The sequence below is a fragment of the Musca domestica genome, unplaced genomic scaffold (assembly GCF_030504385.1).
Source record: "Musca domestica strain aabys unplaced genomic scaffold, Musca_domestica.polishedcontigs.V.1.1 2, whole genome shotgun sequence".
In the NCBI taxonomy this organism is placed as follows: Eukaryota; Metazoa; Arthropoda; class Insecta; order Diptera; family Muscidae; genus Musca; species Musca domestica.
Window position 1 is genome coordinate 32028 of NW_026712249.1, and position 21397 is coordinate 53424.

Below are 21397 nucleotides of genomic sequence, written 5' to 3' on the forward strand. Positions count from 1 at the left end.
AAAATTCCGATAATTTTTCTTTCAACAATATTAATTCCGGCAACTGTGTCGATGCGACTACATGCATTCTTGTACCATGAACAGTTTGCAACATTTGTTACAAATTTTAGGGTAACTAGACACACATATGATTGTAAACATGGTACAATAAAAAGGTAAGGTAGAGTTTCCTCCTGATTACAATTTTTTCTAAGGGTACCCGACTTCTGCCAATTTTGTGTATGTATTTGTTGTTTTGAAAAATAAAAATAAAATATTTTCAAAATCAATTATTGGAAAAAATTAAATTACGGGACGCGCATTAATAATATTAAACAGATTTGCCATGAAATTTAAATATTGAACACTCAGGATCATATTTTTGAGAGAACATTCAGGGATTTCATTCATCTTTCGCGCTATTTAACTCATTTTAAAAATAAGCAAATAATATCAAATAAATGAAAACAACTTGTTGCCTATTATGTTGAATAATTCTGACAGGAAGTGGGTATAGTCTTAGGGCTGTATTTCTATAGTTATACGAAGCTTTTCTACCTCCTTATTGTACCATGATTGTAAATGGTAACTTTGATAGTTCTACTTTTTAAAATGTTTTTTTTTTTTTTCAGAAATAAGTAGATTTTTATATGTTCCCTTATGCGACGCCAATCGGAGGTTATTATGATATGAATTTTCCAACTTTATTGAATTTGATTAATTTTGGATCAAAAATTTTCAAAATTTCAAAATAGGTTTGACAGTCCATTGTCCCATTAGCTATGTCGATGCGACTACCTGTATTCTTCTACCATGGATATTACAGGCAAAATCAGCTGGTCTTACCAGACGACCAATAGATATGCCATGGCAGAAGAATACAGGTAGATGCATCAACTCTTGGGTGCATGGATATGTCAAAAAAATATGTAAATGTTTTTTCAAATATAAGTAGATTTTTATATGTTTTCTTATACTACGTTAGTCGGAGGCTATTATAATTCACGTTTTTCAACAATTTTTACAAATTTAAATAATTTTTCATTCAACATTTTCAATTCCAAAATTGGTTTGACAGTTCATTGTCCCAGCAGCTGTGTCGACGCTTCTACCTATATTCTTCTACCATGAGATATGCCATGCAATAGGTGGTTCGTGCATATACAGTAAAGTTTTTATTGACTGTCAATGAAATAATTTCAAATATATGATTGTATAATTTACAACATATGATTGTATTATGTTACCTTGATATTCCAACAATGAAAATGTAACGGAACACAGCATTGCTTTGTGATAGAGAAGTGATTTTATCGACATGTCGCTCCCAATGTGTTTTAGCATTTTTCTCATTTGATTTCTAAATCAATACAGCTGTTTCAAAAGATAATGACGAACTTGTCAAACAGGTGTGCAAAACGTCTGGCCACTCAGCGAAAAGTTATCTATAATTTACGCTTACAACTCAATGATAGCAGTTGAGCATTTAGTCGTACTTGAACCTACACTGTGAGACGACGTGTGAAAGTGATCCGTGCGTGTATTCCTACGTTTTCACGAATTCAGTAATTGGACTTTAATTTAGCGTTGGTCGTCGTTATATTGTTATCACTTTACGGCAGATTAATTAACTATGAATTAGGGTAGACGTGGTGTGCCTGATCCAAGAACACTTGCTAAACGAATAAAAATCAACATTTCCTAATTGCATTTGCAACTTCGGATTAACCAATTATAGGCAACAGGTATGTTTTCGTGAATTTATACACTTTATATAAGAAACCATATAAAACAACGAAGATTGCAAAGTGTAAAGCTTTTAGTTCAATGTAAACATACATACAAACATGTATATACGGGTACGCAGTATTAATTTTTCCACAAACGTTTGTGTTTCATTTTGTTTCGTGTATTCGACGGTCAAGGTTAGGATGACCAGTTTAAAGTTCGCTCAGACCCCGTTTCCTCAGGCAAGATGAATAGAGCAAATCGAAGTATTCATTCGTAAATGCGGACGTGTGTTTTGCTAGCTGTATGTATATTATGTATTAAAATGCATATCATTGTGTAGTTAACGTAGACGATCGTTACAGGGGTTTGTACAGAGAATTTTTGATTTCTACGACATTTGTGTGTAAAATAATAAAAAATATCTATTTGATGTTGCACACACAGCCTTTCTATTCGGCAACGATAACGACCGCACCACCAGCACTCGTTTGTAAATGGACGAAGGAAAAATTGTATTTTGTAAATATGTTAATATATTGTTTGTTCGTAGTGAATGCTTAAAATCCCCGATCTACAGCGAGTTTGATAGAAATGTCGTCAGCATTTACTTCCGTTGATTCGTGTTTTTTACAAAATGAAATAAGATAATAAATGTATTAAAATTTAGCCAAATCATGCTTACGCATGGACTAATATGCACAGACATCAACGTAAAGGCGGGCAAAACGTACGTTTCTCTGCATACATTTATTTGTTCTCGCTTGCCCGATTACTCTTACTTTGCTCACTTGAACGTACGATAATTTGACTTTTGATCAAGGAGGCAAATATACACATGTATAATCAAAATATTTAATTAGATATAGGTAGCACTTCGTCTGGTTTCCGAGTTCAGTATATAAGCCCTACAACAGTATCACTAACTCACACACGAAATTATTTAAAACAAAATATTATGTTTCTTAAATATTTCAAATTGAAATATATATTGAATTTATTTGGAAATTGACCTGTATACAGTGAAGTGAGCGAATATGTATATATACTCCGATAGAATTAAAGCTGAAGGTTAAATCTAGTTTGAGCTAAGCTTTAAGGTCAGTACATGCAACGATGAGTTTGTTATGCTGGCCGCAGTAAACTTTTTTGTGAAAACCTGGGCCTCAATTCTTGTTCTATGAAAATTTGAAATGAAAACTTTTATAAAGGAAAGTAATGTCAAATGAATAATTGTATAAAGAAAATATTTTTCATTTCATGTTTTCATAGAACAAGAATCCAGCCCCTGGACTGTATTTTTTATTTGATTTAAAATATAGTAAATTATTTCAACAATAGCACAGGCAATAAGATTGTTTAATTTCAATGGAAATAGGAACCTGCAGCTCTGTACTAGTCTTATGTTACATAGACTTTTAAAGAAATGTATCAAATAAGGGAAACATATAAAACATGAATAAAATTGGGGATAGTTTCCACAGAAATATTGTTTCTTCCCAAAATTGTGAACATTTCCATTAACAAGAATTTTCCATTAACGTCGAAAATATGAATCGTTTATAGCTGGATTTGAGATAATTTGAATTGTTTTCTTTATTATACAAAACAATACACATACATGCATGGTAAAACAGAAACGGAATTAAACTTCAAAGGAACTAGGAAAAATATAATGGGGAAAACCACAACCCTTAAATAGAATATTTGGGTTTCGGTTTAGATAGAATGTTTAGAGTCGGAGTCAAGATGGGAGGAAAATGAGATGTTGCCAAATGAATAACTTTGAAAAAATTGTAAACATATGATTGAATGAGTTTAATCTCTTCATTCTACCATGCCATAACCATTTTATTATTTTTTTTTTCATTCTTCTCATTTGAAGCTTGTAGAAACCAAATAAAGAAGGAAAAAGAATAAAAAACTAACAAATGTCAAAATGTATTTAATAATACTTGGCCATGGTATTATTCAATGCCATTTTTGACAATAGTTCGACAAAAAATATTCTGAAAACTAAAAATGTTTACTACGATAACCGATTTTTCCTTTAGGATATCAAAAGAGGCACAACTAGCTCCTGGGACAGAGTAAAACTTAAAACTTGGCCATAAAGTCAGTAAGCCCATCTGAGCTCAAATACCCAATACAAATTATATGTTAATTCCAATTATAAGCAGCAGGAAGTTTTATCATACATTTTTATTATACTATTGTACAAGTTCCGATACGCTCGAAAGGGCTTGTTTCGCTTCTGTCCAATTTCCCGCGACAGCCGGTTCTACGCACCGGATTGACTCGGATGAAAAATCCTTCGACCAGGTGCGTCAACCAAGCAACTACATGATCTGTGCTCTTTTAATGAAATAATTACTTTCCTTTTAATGTTAATATTTTTTCTGTGATCTTCCAAGGAATAAAAATTTGTCTAGATAAATAATCTATAATTTTAAGTAAAACTGTGTTGAGGACGATAATAGTAGCTATGTATATCGACCCTTACTTTTCATATATTAATCTGTAAATTTGAAAAATAATTTTTTAAGTTTGCAAATTTGTGTGAAAAGCGAGCTTTTACTTTTGCGTCGTTTTAGAATTGATTTGGATGCATTTTGGGAATAAGATGTATTTTTGTTTAGTAAACATTGGCACAAATAATTGTGAAGATCGGCTAATATTTAGTTTTCATCTGCATATTTTTTAATGGTTTTTTGTTGGTCAAAGTTGATATTATATACCTAAATCAAGTGATATAATATACCAAGACTAGCAAATAAATGCACGCTACCTCGCATGCGGGAAAATTTTGTTAATTGAATTTATATTGATTTCTTCACAATAAATGTAATAAAAAGGTGCGCGTGGTCGGTCGTTCCATGCTCATAATAGAATATACAATCGATTGCGACATTTTCACATTATCGTACCAACTCTATTTTTCGTACACCTTTTGCCGAATTTTCAAAAACCAAATGCTTTGTCGATCGAACGCAACATCAAAGTTTCTCCCTCCAAACTTCAGATTCCCAGTTCTATCCATTCCCCAAATACCTAACTTGATACCGTTTTATACTTTTTACTGCGTACTCCCAAATCCAACTTCATTCATCAATCCCGCAGCATAATGCCAAATGTTACATCTCCAACTCCATTCATTTCCCAAAATTCCAAATTTCAAAAACCACATCCAAATCTCAACCCTACACACAAACAGTGATCCTAACGCCGAATTTAAGATTCCATGAACTATACGTTGAGCAATGTCAAATATAGTACAATTTAGTTCAAATCCGTTGATAAAACAGTCAGTTCGTCACAAACTCACTCATCACTCTACTTTTTTATATTCAAGATTCTAGCATCAGGCGCTTTGATAAATCATTCAGTCAGTCACAGACTCACTCATCACTCTACTTATTTATATATATTTATAGATTGCTATATACATCTTCAGTTAATAAACTCCCGTGCCCATGAATTCTAAAATTTAAAAGTTCTTTTTCAGATTTATATAAAATGAGCGCGGAACACGTCGAAGAAGTGGTTTCGGAAGAACCATTTTTGGGCACACTGGATATTGCATTATTAGTAGTCCTCTTAGTCGGTGCAACATGGTACTTTATGAGAAGTCGTAAGAAGGAAGAAGCTCCAATTCGTTCATATTCTATACAGTAAGTTTGTTGCATATCCTCAAGTACAAGCTGATTTTCTAAATTTTATTCTCAGACCCACTACAGTCAGCACCGTTTCAACGACAGAGAATTCGTTCATAAAAAAATTGAAAGCTTCAGGTCGTAGTTTAGTTGTGTTTTATGGTTCCCAGACCGGAACAGCCGAAGAATTTGCCGGACGATTGGCCAAGGAAGGTTTACGCTATCGCATGAAGGGAATGGTGGCGGACCCCGAAGAATGTGACATGGTAAGTATACTATCCCTATTTGTTCCTATTTGCAGTTGATGTCAAATTACGATTCAGTGACAAAATTATAGATAGTCACAAAGATTCCGCTTTACATTATAGACACTCGAAATGCGGACATTTGCTTATATATAGCTCGAACTGTCTCTGAGCACACAACACTACCTATTTAATATACTTCGGTACTAATCTTTTTCCAATTAATAAACAAATAATGAATAAATAAGTCAGTGATAATACAAATAAACGTAATGATTATAGCTATTAATTTTATACGCACTTTGGTTTCAATTATTTTTATGTCCTTCCCGTATTTAGTTTTTTTATAATCTGTAAATTGTTGTTATTCTTACATTTTAGAGTAGTTTCATATCCTTTCTATTTCACCATAGGTAGGCATAATTAAATCTTCTTCTATATCCACTGCTCATTTACAGGCAATATGTTCTGAAGAACTTTTGTCAGGAAAAGCTGAAAATTTTCGGTGCCATTGCTAAATTGGCGTTAGTGTTTGAACTTCCCCATACTTAGTATTTTTACAATTTTAGCGGAGGGTATTAAAAGTACAGCCAAGATGAGCTTAGTTGCTTTTTGACTTGTTCCTTTTGGTATTTGAAAACTAAACCGGATAATAACCATTCTAGCAATGACATATAAAAATCTTATCGTGATCGGTTTCATATATATGTTTCATACGATTTTGTTCAAGTCTCTCGCATTCGAAATATGCATTCTACAACAATGATATTAGATACAGCTCGGAAATACCTCTGCCAACTTTTATCGGGATCGGATCAGATTTAGATATAGCTTCCAGATAAATCTTTGCCGAAGTTCGTAATGGATAATATTATAATCCGACATTATTCACCGGAATTGTTTCAAATTTGGTATTTGAAGTTCGTAATGGTTACTACAGTCTATACTCTATATTCAGTATTTTGGTGATTTTAGCTATATTATTCACCGATTTTTTTTTTCAAGTTTCGCATTTGAATATTGTAATAGCATATGTAAATGGCATATGAAACTTGCCTATGCAGGTCCACGTCGTCGTATAGACTCTATAATAACGGCTACACTCTGCATTTTTAAGATTTTAACAGAATTTTTAACGGATTTTTTTTTTTGGAAATTGCCACATTCGTTTCAAATGGTGGAGGGTATTCAGATTTTTTACTTGTTTTAATTTAAGCCATCTCGAAGTCATATCATGGGCTCTAAAGCAATGATATTTGGTACGAGACGTACAAACGCCTCTGTAAAATTTGGAGAAAATAGGTTCAGAGTTGGATTATACCTTCCTTCTGATTCCAAATAATAACTGCTCTAAAGCCATAATATTCAAAATAGTTTTATGGCCGCTATGATCTTATTCGCATAAATTCCTAATATAAACGTTTATTTGTTACGGGTAGTTGTACTAAATATGCATAGTGGAGTAGGGTATCATACGTACGGCCCACCCGATATTGGAACATTAAAACCCGAAAATATAATAAAAAGAAATCGAATTTGAAAACATAATATGAAATAATTGTGGTTACCTAGTTAGGTAATCGCTTACAAACCAAAGCTCAAATAAAAACTTATTTCTTTTGAGAAAATAAACATTTTGGATTTTTATTTGCAAGAGCGGTTTAAAAAGAGAGTAGAGGACCGTAACATTAAAGCTTGTTTGACCATTAAAATTATTTACACAGTTGCTGATATACATATATTTTTTATTACTTTTTAGGAAGAATTGTTACAAATGAAGGATATTCCTAACTCATTAGCCGTTTTCTGTTTGGCTACATATGGTGAAGGAGATCCCACTGATAACGCTATGGAATTCTATGAATGGATTACAAATGGCGAGGTTGATTTGACGGGTTTAAACTACGCCGTAAGTAAAATAATTTTGTAACAACATTTGTGTACTCAAAAAAATACTAACAAGACGTAAAAGATAAGGTCTGTTCCAGAACTGCAAGAATGTAAAAGTTTTAACTACGATAAATGATTTTTCCTTTATGATATTGAAGAAAATTGCAAAACTAGTAGATTCTTGCAGGTACTGGAACATAGCAATCATTGTCTCAAAAAAACAATTATTTTTTGAATATGTATTGTTCCATGGTAGAATTATTAAGTTACCTCTGCAACTATTAATTTTTTTTTAACGGAACATGATTTTGAAAAGAATTCCTTGCCTATTGTTTAGTTTTCCCATTATTTTGTTTATCAACTCAAATATCAAATGAACAAAACAACTTGTTTCATATCCATATATTAAGGACTTACAGTAAAGCCTCACAACTTTCCCAAACCGTGGATACAACCATGGCACAATCAAACTAAAACGTTGGCCGCAGCAGTAGTGGGGTTCTCTAACACATTTTAATTCAGACTTTTTATTCATAGTTTGGGTTTTAGTAAATTATCAATTGTAATTATAAGTAATTAACGAAATGTGTCGGTAGTTAAAAATATTATGATATTCGTTTAAAGGTCATATAAGGGTACGGTATTTTCTAATCGCCTGAATACATTTTTTTCTTTTGTAAATATGTAATGTTGAAAAAAAAGGTTTTTGTATGTATATGTATTGTTTTAAATAATAAAAATTATCAATTTCAGTTCAAAGTTAAGTTCATATTTACAACAATTGGATAGATTAAATGTGCGCTTTTTGGGAATGGAATAGAATTTTAATCGTATTAGAAACTCGATATTGTGAATAATCAGGAATCAGCATCAAGAATTTAGGAAGATACAAGATTCTAGCTTCAGGGTTGCGTTTTTCAAACTTATTCAATGTGGTCTCTCTTGAAATTATTATTATAATTTTTTTGAAATATAAAGGGTGTCCCAGTTTTCAAATTTCAAATAAAACACAGATATATAAAAAACTTAACTTTCTGCCACCATTAGCTAAAAAACAACAGGTAACATTATATGGGAGATATAGGAAAACGTGGACATATATAGATAATGATGTGTCACGGAAGGTAAAACACATTATAAAATATAAATACAAACACTCCAAAAAATTTTTCAATTTAGAATTTCTAATCGTGAAAAATTTAGCTAAGACGAGCAAAATACCGAATATCGGGAGGTACCGTTATACGAGCGCTTTAGCCAAAGTTGGACCCATATAAACATTTTTCTTTTACCGGAGCTAAAACCTACTACGAGCTACAAACACAAAATTGTAGACAATTCAGTTAGAAAATTTGGTTTAGGTCTAGATCATGGTACAATGTAGAGAAGGTCGGCTAAATTATAACATTTTGCAAGTTAAAAGGCCTACTTGTTGGATTGTAATGTCAGAATTACTAACCAAGAAAATGCAACAAGTTGATTGTTACAAAAAAAGAGAACTTGTTCCATTGATTCCAAATATATAAACAAAAACCGCGAAAATTGAATAAAAGATCTAATTTTCTCTTCAAAATTATAATTTGTGTATTTTTGTCCATTTATATATTGTAATATGCATTTTGTTTGCAACTGCGCTTTTTGGGAATGGAATAGAATTTTAATCGTATTAGAAACTCGATATTGTGAATAATCAGGAATCAGCATCAAGAATTTAGGAAGATACAAGATTCTAGCTTCAGGGTTGCGTTTTTCAAACTTATTCAATGTGGTCTCTCTTGAAATTATTATTATAATTTTTATACCCTACAACACTATGTGTTGGGGCTATTATAAGTTTGATTGGCCCAAAAATTATATAACACCACGAAATATTCGTTTCCCACATAGGAAAGTATATATGGATCTTCCTATCTCGCCGTGCTGAGTCGATCTAGCTATGTATGTCCGTCCGTCCGTCTGTCCGTCTATCCATGTTAATTTGTAATCACTCTACAGGTCGCAATTATGGCCCGATCTTCACGAAATTTAGAATGGATGTGGGGCTAGGGTCAGAATAGAACCCTATTTCTTTTGGAGGTGATAGCATAATATTTAGTTGCTGCTGATTAGCATGGGGCTAGAGCTTAGGGCTGGCCAGAAGCCTTCCAATTTTGATGGTCATCGGGTAGTATTTAGTGGGTGAAATAGGCCACAACATTTGTGTTAAATAAAAGTCAAATTTTCCATTAAACCGCGAATATTCTTAATCCCGGCGAAAACACAAATATATGTACGAACAGGCCGTTACGTAAATGCCGATAGTAAATATATCGGTTATATATAGCGAAATATAAACAATGTGTATATACAAAGGAAGGGGATGTTAGTTAGAATGCTTGTATCTCAAGAATGGCTGGACCGATTTTGACAAATTTTGTCAATTCAGAATGCCCTCTTGACATAAATGTATAAAATCTAAAAAATCGTAGAAAAATATGCCATTAATGATGATAATATAGATTTTGTAGTATTTTGTGACATTATTTCATTTTTTCATATTTTTTATCGCATGCGATTTTTTCAATTTGACTTATAATATTTTGAAATATTTTTTCAAATATTTTTTTTTTTTTTTTTGCAAATATCGTCCGATCCTCACGAAAAAGGGTAGGTTTGGGCTCAGAAGGGCTAGGCTTATTGTTTTCAAAGATGTCCGCAATATATTAGGGGTTGAAATGGACCAACAACTAAAAATTTTCCTGATTTTGAAGCGGTTATAAAGGTAACAAATAGAAACCAAAGACAATTCAGTTAGAAAATTTGGTTTAGGTCTAGATCATGGTGCAATGTAGAGAAGGTCGGCTAAATTATAACATTTTGCAAGTTAAGAGGCCTACTTGTTGGATTGTAATGTCAGAATTACTAACCAAGAAAATGCAACAAGTTGATTGTTACAAAAAAAAAAGAGAACTTGTTCCATTGATTCCAAATATATAAACAAAAACCGCGAAAATTGAATGAAAGATCTAATTTTCTCTTCAAAATTATAATTTGTGTATTTTTGTCCATTTATATATTGTAATATGCATTTTGTTTGCAACTGCATTTAAATATTCTCTCAAAAATGTTCATATTTGTGTATTTTTGTCCATTTATATATTGTAATATGCATTTTGATTACAACTGAATTTAAATATTCTCTCAAAAATGTTCATATGATTGAAATTAACACGCAAATAAACAAACTAATTTGGCATATTAAGCCAAGCAAATGAACGAAATTAAAATCGATTGGTTTCAGTGCCCTACCTTGATTTCAATGTACCATGGTTTAAGTCGTCAATATAATGAATATCTGAAGGTACCGATTCTTGGGGTGCTATTGTAAAACGTGTTACAAACTCTTATTACCAAATTTGGAATAATACCGTTGAAAAATCTGGAATATCCGGAGGTACCGTTATGTGAGAGCTATACGAAAACGTGGACGATATATAACTCAATTTCAATACCAACTATGTTGGACACAAACTATCTTTTGTGCCAGATTTTACAGCTCTACGTCTAAAATGTGTACTATATCGTGATTTCAACAGACAGACGGACATCGTTAAATTGACTTCGAATCTTATACTGATTTTGACAATATATACTGGAATATCCGGAGGTATAAAAAATCTGGAATATCCGGAGGTACCGTTATGTGAGAGCTATACGAAAACGTGGACGATATATAACTCAATTTCAATACCAACTATGTTGGACACAAACTATTTTTTGTGCCAGATTTTACAGCTCTACGTCTAAAATGTGTACTGTATCGTGATTTCAACAGACAGACGGACATCGTTAAATTGGCTTCGAATCTTATGCTGATTATGACAATATATACTGTATGGAGTCTAGGACAAATATTTAGAGGTGTTACATACGGAATGATAATTTTAATATAATGTGGTTATGTATGGAACAGGATATCGTGCAGATGAAGACAGCGGCTTTGCTGACACACACGACATCTTTAAATGAAATTTTCAAAGAACGTTTCGCATAAATACTGCGGTAGGTAGAGCCTACAGACTGATTAAAAACGAAAACAACTTGTTGCATTTAATTTTGAATAATTCTAGCCTCAGGGCTGTATTTCTGTAGTTTTACGAAGTTGTTCTACCTCCTTATTGTACCAGGGTTCAATCGACTTCAAAAAAAAAAAAACACAAAAGAAAAATTACACAATCTAGGCGGCCAATTTTGCTTACCTAAACTCGAAATAGCACGACCCGCAAATAATAAATGCAGAAATTTAATTGTTTCTCTGGCTGTATTGTGGCGCCGTTTCGTTGAAACAACATACCCTCCACATTCATTTCTTCAGTTCTAGCAAGAAAAACAGGCTATCATTTTACGATTGCGTTCTGATTGGGACACCCTTTGCAAATTAATTTTTGAGTCCCCACTAATCGACTAATTTCACATTTGACAGTCTCAATTTCTGATAACAACGGCAACACTATTCCTCATAGCTGAATTGATTTTCATAATCAGCTGATTGCTGTACAAAGTTGTGACTACGACACGATACTACCCGCACTAAACCTAACATTTCTTGTTATGGAAATATGATTTGTAAACTTGACGAGTGAATATCGCGTGTGTGTTGTAAGCATATTCCGTAAAAATGTCAATGAAAATAAGGTGTTTGTAGGAAGGCGTGTATAAAATGTACTTTTTTGTACGTTTGCCACTCTTTAAGAGGAAATCATTACTAAGATCATTACTTTTTATGCCACAATGCAGATGCCCATTTTATGTAAGACTACCAGCTATCGCCGGCCTATATGGAAACTTGTTGTTGGCTCCTGCATTTAAACTGGTAAATTGAATATGTACAAGCAAAGTTTGAGTATTCATGTGAAGTGTTTTATCCGGGCTATTGTTTTTATAAAGTGTGCTTGACTTGATACATGCTAGGAGTGAATACACCTTCGAACGTAGATAATTGTTATTCACATTTGCAAAGGTACTTAAAACTGCTAGTCATTGACTGCAAAAACAAATTTTATATTTTATTACACTATTAGAAGATAATGAACAGAAACTACGTGTAACTAATAATTGTGCTTGGTCTTCAAATGGGACAGATACTCGATATTACGTATGAGTTGTGGTTGCATTAATAACTACGTAAACATGTATGTTCCACTTGGCGTTTTGATAATAAAATGGCTGTTATCGCTTCCAAATAAGAGAACTGTAAATCTGACCTTGAAACTTTCTCGTTTATTCATATGTGTGCTACATTTAAATTGACTTTAATCTCAATTATTCAACTTTAAATATTAAATAAGCGCTATGATTTAACCAAATGTTACTTTTGAGTCTACTACCACGGGACAATGAAATCAAGGATGACACTGCCATCAGTCGATTTAATTTTTCTTATTTGCCTGACTCCTGTAAGCAGAAAATATCGCGGAGGTGTCTTAGTAGTCGCTAACTACAGTTATTGGAAGTGAAAAAGTATTCATTTTTTATAATATATTATATATTACCCATATTAAACTCCCGAATTTATTTTTTCGTTTTAAAGATGTAAATTCCGGCTTGGGTATTGAACCCGAGTGTTCAGAGAGCAAAGTGAACATGCTGACCACTGCACCACATTGTCATATAATCCTCAGATAGAACAAAGTCTTAATGTTGTACAGTTCGTAAATAATTGTACACTATTACTGTTTTATCCGATGGAAGTTTCGAAATGATGTCTGCACACGCAGACACTTCCGAAAACAGTCGAGGAACGATTTTTAGAAGTAACCAGTATACGCTATTTAGTCACGCTTAAAAATATCACGGGCGTGGTTCATTTCTTCCCGAAAGATGCTCTTTATGGGCCGAGAAAGCGATACCAAAGGGAATGATTTCTATCGCTTAGGTGTGACGTCTAAGTGAGGCAGGGTTGTATAGAAAATATTCAAATTCTGTTGTATTTTAAATGCTTAATACAACGAATATATGGAACATTTTTATCCTTTTTGTAACGAAATATAGATATATGTAGAAGATGCTTTGAAAAGAAATCTTGTACTTTTATTCAATTTTCGCGTTTTGTTTGTTTAAAATCAATGTAAGAAGTTGTTCTGTTTATGTGATACTAAATAACTTGTTGCATTTGTTTAGATAGTAATTTTGACATTACATTCCATACAGGCCCGTCTCTTTACTTGCAACTCAATTTACCTCAACTTCTTCAATTTACCATTCGTACTACTGTGGTTTGTGAAATCTTAATTTGTATATTACTTTATTTTGCAGGTATTGGCTTAGGCAACAAGTTATTTTGTCTATGTGATACTAAATAACTTGTTGCATTTGTTTAGATAGTAATTTTGACATTACATTCTATACAGGCCCGTCTCTTTACTTGCAACTCAATTTACCTAAACTTCTTCAATTTACCATGCGTACTACTGTGGTTTGTGAAATTTTAATTTGTATATTACTTTTTTTTGCAGGTATTTGGCTTAGGCAACAAGACTTATGAACATTACAACAAAGTTGCAATTTATGTGGACAAGAGGTTGGAGGAACTCGGTGCTACGAGAGTGTTCGAGTTAGGTCTTGGAGACGATGATGCAAAGTAAGTTATGATTCAATTCGTCCTATTCAGAAAATTCAGAACCATACATTTGGGGTAAACTCACTTTAATTCAAAACATTTTCTAAATAAGAAAATTTTCTCCAAAAAATTGTCGTAAATTCCTTAAGGTAGCATTTATTGAAATTTATTATCCGTGAAATATTCCGCTACTAAGGTTGGTACCACTAACATCCAAATATATTCTTAAGGTAATAACAAAACGAAAAAACATAAAGGAATCTAAATTGTCAACATAATTGATGTATACCAGTGACAACTACTTCGACTAGAGAATAGTCCACATTAATAGAAAATCTATTATTAATCAATGTTATACCATAACATTACCTGCATTTTAATGGTCATTCAAATGGATTCTGTTTTGAACATTCCCAGAAGACGAGAATAAGTTGAATTAAACTTAGCCGGGATTGACTTCCTGTTAAGCAAATAATACAAATGTTGGATATCATAAAGGCTTAATTATAACCCACAAATATACGCAAATTTAAAAAGGTATACTCTGAAGTCGTATATGCCATTTAAAAAACCATTTACAAGCATGTTGGTTTGATTTAACCGTCGCTGTAAAATATCAGATTGGATCTACATGTCACACATTTCACCAACATAGTTTTCTTCAATATGCTTCACAAAATCGTAGCAATTTGAAGTTCCAAGCTACAGCTTTTGAATTTTGTTATTAAACCAGTTCGAAAGACTTCCCTTATTTTACACAATCTCGCCTCAAGCGCTTTATCCTGGTCCTGCAGTTAACTTTTGTAGGGATGAATTGAAATCCGAGCAACATTTGGTTTAATTGGGGGAAATGTAACTGTTGGATGTGTTCTCATTGGTATGGAGCTTCAGCGTCTACACTTACCATGAATTTAAATTTACACCGCATTATCATTACACCGCAATGTAAAAATACATTACAGAGGCCAATTGCAGCTAAAACATTAAGCCGCGTCCTCTTCAAATCAGCAAATATTTTCTGCATGAATTGTCCAGCAACTTATTTATGAGAGGGTAAGGTAGTTTTATTCTCTTTTGTAAGAAAACTGAGAAAAGTAAACAGAAGGAATCCTTGCAAATCTTCCAAGCAATCTGTGAATCAATAATACTGTGAACATTTCTAAATAATAAACAGGCCTACCAATCATAATAAATTTATTTTGCACTTACTACCTGTTTCATTTTTGAGCTAAATAAAGTGAGTGGATTGTGCTAACTGCTTTTATAAATATTAAGATTGTTATTGTAACCTGTGACTGGCATGACGCATACATTATTTATTTTCGTAACTATATAATCTGTTGAGACGTCGAGAAAATTTGAAAACTAGTATATTCTTTCAGATCCCGGAACAGAGATATTGTTTAGTTACATTTTTAATGTATTGTATATTAATATACTTTGTAATATACTGTAATACTGTAATACGTACATTGTATCACTTATAATAAAGCGATATTGACAGAAGGTCCAAAAGACAGAAGACAGATAAGAAAAGAGGTTCAAAAGGAAGAGTTTCCGATTTAATCATTTGGCTTGCGAATTCTAAAATAAATATGTTTTTAAATGCTCTTTCAAAAAAACAAATCAGCTCATACTCGTAAGGAAGAAGAGTTGCAAGTGATTGCAAGAAGAAATTTTTGAATCTAAATGTGAGTTATATTGAACTAGCTGAAGCCGGTGCGATTCGTTACCCATTTTGAATTTTTATTGTAATATTTTCTACCTACGCGTGAACTTGCCAGAAACAGCTGACCAAGAGATAAGCAGGAACATGCTAAATTTAGTCAGCATACCCGAAGAGTTGGTCCTTTAGACTTATTAATTTCGTAGTGAATGTCAAGTGTGCAGGAAATTATCATTTTTGAAGTAGAGTGGCATTTTTGTTGCTATTAGAGAGTTCGAGGTAGCGACATACTTCCCCGTAATGATCGTATCCTCAATTAACTTCTTGTGTAGTTTTTTACTGTTACCCTAATACCATTGCAAAGGCGTTGTTGGTCAACGCTTCTTAATAAAATCATATCCAAATCTGAACCGATTTCAATAATAATTTGACAAAATTTATTTTTTTGACACACGTTTTCGACACACACAGACAGACCGACATCGTTAAATCGACTTAGAATTTTATGCTGATTTTGAATATATATTTTATGGGGTCTATGACGAATATATAGGGATGTTACAAACGGAATGACAAAGTTAATATACCCCCCTTTCCAAGGTGGAGGATATAAAAACGAAGCGCAAAACGTCAAGTGTAGCTTCTTCTGTTGGCATGTTGCGCCTACTCACATTTTTTTAATTTCAATTTTTGGTGAGCAAAAATTGGTTCAACATGGCTCTATAACGTAACCAACACTCCGTGCTCATTTTCGAAGAAAAATGGACCAGTTATCCCTCTGAACCAAAATCGGCACAGTTTTGAATACATTGGCTTTTTCTGTTCTGTTCTGTTGTTATTGCAATCTACAGGGTTAGATAAAAAAAAACTGCAATAAAGTCAAACAAAATGAATGGAAACAAAAAATGTCGGAAATAGCATCAAATTTTAATATAAGTTTAGGTTTGTTCGAATTGGTCACCTTTGCCACGAATTATGGCCTTCAAGCGGCCAATGTGGTATTTTGGCCTATTCCCGGCGAAGCCCTTGCTTGAGGTGATCGACACTTTGGTATTTTTTAGTGCCAACCTTGCTTTCCAAAATACTCCACTTTTTGGAATTTCAATGCGCTTTTGGAATTTCAATGGCTTTACCCCGAGCTCATTTTTTAATATTTGCCGAATGGATTATTGCGATATGTTCAGATCACGAGCCATTTTTCGGCCACTGCGACGCGGGTTTCGATCAAGTCGCTTCTTCTTTACTTTTCGAAGCGTTTCTGCTGATGTTGCTTTTTTCTGCCGTCCACTTTATTCACATTTAAATGCTGAAATCACACTATCACGCTTGATTTCCATCACGAATAACTTTTTTTCTGGAAAATTCTCACCAAAATGCTTTTGTACGCTTGTAAACAATATAATGAGCTGTCACTGGAATAATTTTAACAGCTGTCGGACGAATGGACGAGTGAGTAAGGAATGACAGCAGTCTGAAGTTGGTTGCAGTTTTTCATCTCACCCTGTATAAATGTTCTTCATTTGTCAATGTTTGTAAGATAATAAAGTTCTGTACTAATGAGCACGTTATTTTGTATGGATTTTATAGTAAATTCGGATTCCTTATGTAAGATGTATGAAATAAAATATCCTTTTGATAATGATATCACGCGCTACTGGTGATATACACGCGTAATTTTCAGCTGTGTCCGTGTGTTTATTTCCTGTATTTTTCAATTGATTCTGTATCGAAAAAAGCTGTATATTCTGCGGTGGTATTGAAGTTATTTTAAAGGATTTTAACGTTTACTTTGCTATAATTTTGTATGTTGTGTTCGCATATAAACAATCCTTGACTCGGTACCGACAGACCAAGGTGTTTTCCAACAACCTTTTTAAAAATGTTATATTTTGATATCTCAATATGTAAATATTTCCTCCTAAATATGAAATGGGGTGCTGTTCTTTACACGGGGTGCTGTTCTTTACCTATCCCTACAACTTAATTGATCCTGCAGACACAAGTATTTCTAAAATGTTCTTGTATGTAACAACATCGTTTGAGAAGAAGGAAAAATAATGTAAATTTAACATTCATACAGAATTTACACCATAATAACTCTAATAGGTCTATCGATATGTAGTGTTCCGCTCTGTAATTATTTAATAACTATTATGTGTGATTATTTCAGTATCGAAGATGACTTCATTACGTGGAAAGACAGATTTTGGCCATCTGTTTGTGATTTCTTCGGAATCGAAGGAAGTGGTGAGGAGGTATTGATGCGTCAATTTCGACTTTTGGAACAGCCGGATGTTCAACCCGATCGTATTTACACCGGCGAAATAGCTCGGTTGCACTCAATGCAAAATCAAAGACCTCCATTTGATGCTAAAAATCCATTTTTGGCTTCAGTCATAGTTAATCGAGAGCTGCATAAAGGCGGCGGACGGTCATGTATGCATATTGAGTTGGATATTGATGGATCAAAAATGCGGTATGATGCAGGCGACCATATAGCAATGTATCCGATTAATGATAAAATCCTGGTAGAAAAATTGGGTAAACTATGTGATGCAAATCTAGATACAGTCTTCTCTTTGATCAATACGGATACGGATAGCAGTAAAAAACATCCATTCCCCTGTCCCACCACATACCGTACCGCCCTGACACATTACTTGGAGATTACTGCAATACCGAGAACACATATTCTGAAGGAGTTAGCAGAGTATTGTTCCGATGAAAAGGATAAGGAATTTTTACGCAACATGGCGTCTATTACTCCGGAAGGCAAAGAGAAGTATCAGAATTGGATCCAGAACTCTTCAAGAAATATTGTGCATATTTTGGAGGATATCAAATCTTGTAGACCACCAATTGATCATATTTGTGAACTGTTGCCAAGACTTCAACCGCGTTATTACTCGATTTCATCTTCTTCTAAGGTAAATGTTATTTTCTTCGAAAACGGGTTTGAGTTGTGATTTATTTTCCGCTTCATTTTAGCTCTATCCAACTAATGTTCATATTACAGCAGTTCTGGTTCAATATGAAACACCTACTGGCCGTGTAAACAAAGGTGTTGCTACGTCATACATGAAGGAAAAAAAGCCTTCGGTTGGAGAGGTTAAAGTGCCTGTATTTATTCGCAAATCTCAATTTAGGTTGCCAACTAAATCCGAGATTCCAATCATAATGGTGGGCCCAGGAACGGGTCTAGCACCTTTCAGAGGATTCATACAGGAAAGACAATTTTTACGAGATGGAGGAAAAGTTGTCGGCGATACCATATTGTATTTCGGGTGTAGAAAGAAGGACGAAGACTTCATTTATAGAGAAGAACTAGAGCAATATGTACAAAATGGAACTTTAACCTTGAAAACGGCATTTTCAAGAGACCAACAAGAAAAAATTTATGTTACTCATCTAATCGAACAAGATGCTGATTTAATTTGGAAAGTAATTGGCGAACAAAAGGGACACTTTTATATTTGCGGGTAAATGATGTCACAAAAAATTGTTTTGCCACAAGGCTCATTGTAATAAAACGATTTTTTTTATTCCAGGGATGCTAAAAATATGGCTGTGGATGTTAGAAATATTTTAGTTAAAATTTTGTCAACCAAAGGCAATATGAACGAATCAGATGCTGTGCAATATATAAAAAAGATGGAGGCACAAAAGCGTTATTCCGCGGACGTTTGGAGCTAGAAAAAAACGTCATTTGTACAACACTAGTAAAACCAATAATTCCTTCGTGTCTTGTTTCCTAAAATAAGAAAATTTGCAATTCCATGCAAAAACAAGATTATTTATATTTTTTATAATATTTTTGTACAGAAAACAAAGAAGTTCTTCCGGTTTGGGAATATTTTCCACGTGCTTACTAATGTTTTATTGTATGCATTTTTACCCATCACCACTTTTGTCAGAATAATTTATAGACAAATAAAAAACGTTATCTTTCGAATCAATAGTGTTTAAAAATTCGTCATTTCTTATCGTTAATTATGTAATGCCTCTTTAATGTACGTATGTAGGAAAATCGAGATAAAAACAAGATAACTACTTTTGCGGCACATAAGCAGATACTATTAATGAGCAGTCATGAACTTGGGACAACGTTTTTTTTTTAAATATTTCTACAAGACGGATAGATAAAAAAACGCGCTCGTGTCTTTGTTAGGAATAATTCCCGCATAACACTAGAATTTATATTAATCTCATATGCCAAGCTGTGGAAATCCCATTTTATAATATTATAACATTCATTAAAATCGCGCATTTTGTCGAATTTCGTGTTGTTTTGATATGCTCAACGAATTTACTCCAATTCGGAATGGCCTTTCGACAGAAAAGATAAAATATATCAATAAAAAGTGAATACTTTGTTACATAAATACATTCATATAATTGTTTATACTCTCTACCATTCTATGGAGGGTATATTAGTTTTGTCATTCCGTTTGTAACTCCTCGAAATATTCATGATAGACCCTACAAAGTATATATATATATATATATATATATATATATATATATATATATATATATATATATATATATATATATATAAATATAGCGTGATTACAACAGGCAGACAGACGGACATCGCTAAATCGTCTTAGAGTTTTATGTTGATCCAGACTCTATATATATATATATATATATATATATATACATATATATATATATATACATATATATATATATATATATATATATATATATATATATATATATATATATATATATATATATATATATATATATATATATATATATATATATATATATATATATATATATATATATATATATATATATATATATATATATATATATATATATATATATATATATATATATATATATATATGTATGTATATATATATATGTATGTATATACATATATATATGTATGTATATATATATATATGTATGTATATATATATATGTATATATATATATATATATATATATATATATATATATATATATATATATATATATATATATATATATATATATATATATTATATATATATATATATATATATATATATATATATATATATAGTCTGGATCAACATAAAATTCTAAGACGATTTAGCGATGTCCGTCTGTCTGCCTGTTGTAATCACGCTATATTTCGAACAAATTGTGATATAAGGCTAAAATTTTGCACATATGTGTATTTTGGCAGGCTAAGTTCGTAAATAGGCCATGTCGGTCCACGTTATCGTATAGACCCTATATTACGGTCCTTTCGATATTCGGTGTTTTGGCGATTCTACCGACAGTATTTAAACGAATTTTCTCAAATTTCGTATTCGAAGTTTGTAATGGGTACTACAGCCAATACATAATAAACGTTACCCCCTTTATTCGGTATGTTGATGATTTTAGCGACATTATTCGTCGGAATTGTTTCAAATTTCGTATTTGAAGATCTTAAGGTGTACTAAATACACGTGTGCCTCAAATTTCGTATGCAGGTCCACGTCTTCGCGTAGCCCCCATATATTCGATATTTTTTATGATTTTGCCGGAATTGTTTCAAATTTCGTGTTTAAAGTTTGTAACGGGTACTACCATGGTACAATGAAGACAAGGTAGGCCCACTTTGAAAAAATTACAAGCGTAGAGGCCTACC

At 32.6% G+C, this 21397-nt stretch overlaps 1 protein-coding gene across 3 annotated transcripts; it reads left to right on the top strand.

Moving 5' to 3' along the window:
* Nucleotides 1-1442: 1442 nt before the first annotated feature.
* CPR (NADPH--cytochrome P450 reductase-like) lies at nt 1443-19711 on the top strand. Of its 3 annotated transcripts, XM_011295951.3 has the most exons (8): nt 1443-1724; nt 5213-5378; nt 5434-5626; nt 7365-7514; nt 13990-14114; nt 17930-18686; nt 18748-19238; nt 19308-19711. In XM_011295951.3, exons 2-8 carry the CDS (start codon nt 5224-5226, stop codon nt 19450-19452), a joined length of 2016 nt encoding a protein of 671 aa, XP_011294253.2. In that variant the 5' UTR covers nt 1443-1724; nt 5213-5223; the 3' UTR covers nt 19453-19711.
* The last annotated feature ends 1686 nt before the right edge of the window (nt 19712-21397 follow it).